The sequence below is a fragment of the Daldinia caldariorum genome (genome assembly GCF_022478825.1).
Source record: "Daldinia caldariorum strain CBS 122874 unplaced genomic scaffold F4812scaffold_2, whole genome shotgun sequence".
Lineage (NCBI taxonomy): Eukaryota > Fungi > Ascomycota > Sordariomycetes > Xylariales > Hypoxylaceae > Daldinia > Daldinia caldariorum.
Window position 1 is genome coordinate 2,042,686 of NW_025953038.1, and position 3,687 is coordinate 2,046,372.

The window sequence follows — 3,687 nt, forward strand, 5'->3', positions numbered from 1 at the left end:
GAATCCCGCAGTCTGCTCCTGGCATTCGGCCCAAGTCAAATAGACACCCGGATTTACTCCCGCTCTTACGGCATAGTATTTCTGAGCATTGGCATCTATCTTTCGTTTCCTGCTGGTCTTGGCTGGGGTCGAAATGGCAGGCTGCGAAGCCGACTTCGACGTTTGACCCTTCTTCGCAGAGTTCATCGGCATATTGAATATGGGAAATGGTATTATATCTTTATAGCCTAACGCGATATCACCTGTCCATAGCAGGCTGTAGAATCCCGAAGATATAGTGATGTGTCGTACTTGTTCGAAACGCGCGGCTTTGTTACGGAAAGCGGCAGAGTGAGAGGTCAGTGTGGACGCAAAGGTGCGTGTAAGGCGGTGTCGGAGTCAAAGGAGTATCATTTTCATTGAAGGCGAGTAATTAAGAAACTCCAAGAGAGGGTCAAAGATGGCGTCCGTTCTCGTCAAAGCTTATCCAACTTGTTCTTTTTTTTTTTTTTTTTACAATGCGAATAAAATCTAAGTACATGTAAGTAAGTCTTGGAATCTTGGAGTCTTGGGGGGGAAGAGGGGAATCGCATCAAAGCAGTTGGCTTCAGTCCATTGCATTAGGTACAATACCTACATCAAATACACCAAAACCCAGCAGACCTACCTAAGGACCTACCTAAGGTAGGTACTAGGTTATGAGGTACCTATCTAAGTTAAACGCTAAACCTAACCTGGCAAAGGCTAGAAGTATTTCGTACAAGCCTAGGAGGTACGGGGGATTTAAGATAAGATAAGACCGGACGCGTTTTTAGTTCTCATTTGGGAACGCAGGTAATCCGTATTTTCAATAAAAGAATAATATCAATATCTTGCGATTGGGTATAGCTTAACATACAATACGATCAAGCGTCTGTCCCTTCTCCCCCTTCGCCTCCCTCCCCCAAAAAGAGAATAATAATCATACAACGAATAATCCTTTGACACCTCCATCGTCCAAATCTCGATGGTCCAAATCTCTCGCCTGTGGTCATCAGGTTCGTGTCCCAAACTTATACATAAAATGCCTTGAATAAAAAGGGAACATATCATGTCCTTAGTGTAGCTCCCTTCATAACCATGTAACCATAAGACGCCGCGCCTTTCAGTAATGCCAAATTCTGACAAGGGGACTACCTAATTCCTCTGCTTGCCTCAAAACCAAACTCCATGTATGCGGAAGGGGGTTACTGAAGGATACCTCTTATGCGTGTAGGTGCGGATCTACTGTCAACTTCTCGATACTGTCGGATTCCCATTCCCAGCCCAGGAGAGTCCAGTTCAACTCCTTGCGCCAGTGGAGTCCGAGGCCTTGACCTCCACCACACGAGCCTCCCCCGCAAGTACCAGAGGCTGCGCATGCATCGTACCCTCGATCCTCCGAGCTCATACCACCTGTTAGCGGCATGCGATGACGAAAGACTATCCTGCCCATTCGAGAATGCAGAATGGCCATAGCACACATTGTGCACGGTTCATGGGTCATATACAGCTCAAGCTCGTGGCAGAGGTAACCATCAGGGCAAGGATGATCTCCGTCGAACACCAGCTGCTCGTCACTAAGTAGAGGCTTGTCTTGGAAAGCCTCAAAGTCCATAACCTTCTGTGTTGATTTGGGTCGATCTTCAGCCCTCACTAGCTTCTGTGCTACCATGCTAATAGCCCTAAGAGCCGCATGGGCCATGGGATTTCCGGTAAGTCCGGTTCTCTCCATTTGATGCCAGCGAGCATCGGCCGCGATAGCAACAATCTCGGTTGTCTCTTGTGCCTCAGAATCTGGTTTGGTAGAGTCCTGGGCGGGAGCTTCTAAGCTTGAGACGTCCGATTGCTTGGCGTCGCTTATGACGCCATTAGGTCCCCCAGTAGCATCGCGAGTAGTTCCCTTTACCTCACCGGCAGCTCGAGCTTGGGAATTGCAGTTGTCACCTTCGGGTCCAGTGCCCTCGCCATTGGAAACCTCGGACTCTCCGGTTCCTTCTTTGGGTGCGGGTTGTTTTCCAGAATCGATCTTTCCAGGAATCGTACGCTTAACGATAACAGCACCGATAGGCTCGCCGTAACCAGCTCTCTGTGACTTTTTAGCGACCTGGTGTGCCAAGTTCATCCATATAGAGGCATCGCGGGACATGACAGCCTCCGTTCGAGAGATAGTACTTGGATGAGGGCCGAGAGGGTTGTTCTTCCTGTAGACAGTCTGCCAGAACTGCTGTGACCACATGTTGGCCTGGACCTGAGAGGTGGGTGCCAATAAAGGAACAGGAATGGTCCTCACAAAGATGTCATCCCTAATGTCATCAATGGTGGAGAGACCCTTCACTAATTCATCATATGACATCTCATTCTCAGGGCCAAGCACGATGTAAAGCCAGTTGGATTTTCCGAGATGGACCTGTCGCCCGTTGCCTTCATTCATGAACTGAGTCTTGAGGTGAGGTGGTATGTCGGCAGGTTTAACACACCGACGCAGGTGAGGGAGGTTCTTAGCTGCATCATCACCAGCTAGAGCTCGGGCAATACTATATAGCGGGCGGTGTTAGCAAGTAGTGTAATTTGTAGGGGAAGGCATCTGGACTGACTTAACAACATCATTAGTAACTTTATTGGGAGCTCGGGTGACATAGGCTAAGCCGAGACAAAGATTATCTCTTAGCTCGAGAATAGTCTTGAGAGGTACTAGAGTTCCTAAGGCAATATCGGGAGGGATAAGATGTCGGGAGACGGGGTCGAGCGTCTCGACAACTTCCTTCATGGAATCGCTCATAGCGGTAACCCCCGAGACAAGGCGTCAAGTTTAGGTGCTGAGCTGAGCGGGTGTGTAAAAGTGTGGACTGCTTATTATTATAAGTGCAAGTTGGGGGTCGGGGAGGTGGGAAAGGATTGCTGTCGAGGCAGGTAATAAGGCAGGCAACAAGGCAATTAATTCGTTTGAGGCTGCAACGTCTTCAACGAAGTAATTAGGGCAATGACTGACCGAAATCCAAAGAATCAATGGATCTAGGAGCATGGGATTAAACCAGAGGATTGATCAAAAAAGGTATCTGTTCCTGTGCGAATGAGTGAGAGATCTCAGCATTATGCTGGAAAATGGAGGAATGCATAGACTGGTAAAGAAGCATAGGTCTGCGCTCCTCGTGGAAGATGCTGAAGGGTTGTTTTGTTTCTACTTTGGTCGAGGAAGCCAAGAACGACGCGATTTGCGGGTTGATCGAAAAGCGCCGCCCAGTTTCGAGCTGTCGCAGTTTCTATTAAGGCTATGGGATCTCAGGATACTTATATCAGTATTTTGCATGGGGGAGAAAAAATCAGAAGAACTTGTAGTTGCTCTGTTGCTTCGGCGATTTCAGTTTGGAAGTTGGCTGTGAGTTGAAGTTGCGAACTTGTGCAGGTATTGTACAATACATGCTAACCACTTGCCCAGAGATAAATTTCTTAGTGGGGTTTATCGATAAGAACTCTACATATTTCAGGGTCCTTCTATGCGTAGATCGTCTGTCATAGGTAACCTACCAGGTACCTTAGGTAGATACCTAATGTAAGGTAACTATTGTGCCGGCTTTAGCACAAGCACAAAAGGTTGAGTCAATGAGTGTACCTGCATGTACGTACTAGGTATAGGTAGTACGTAGGTAGCTCAAAGGACGTCAAATGAATGTTCTACATTATATGAAT

The 3,687-nt window shown here is 47.6% G+C and overlaps 1 protein-coding gene across 1 annotated transcript; it reads right to left on the minus strand.

Moving 5' to 3' along the window:
- Positions 1-823: 823 nt before the first annotated feature.
- Positions 824-3,376, minus strand: F4812DRAFT_414705 (cytidine deaminase-like protein). The gene is made up of 3 exons (XM_047932914.1): positions 2,990-3,376; positions 2,595-2,846; positions 824-2,534 (listed from the first exon to the last, which is right to left on the minus strand). The coding sequence occupies exons 2-3, from the start codon at positions 2,777-2,779 to the stop codon at positions 1,223-1,225; spliced, it is 1,497 nt and encodes a 498-aa protein (XP_047793913.1). The 5' UTR covers positions 2,780-2,846; positions 2,990-3,376; the 3' UTR covers positions 824-1,222.
- Positions 3,377-3,687: the final 311 nt, after the last annotated feature.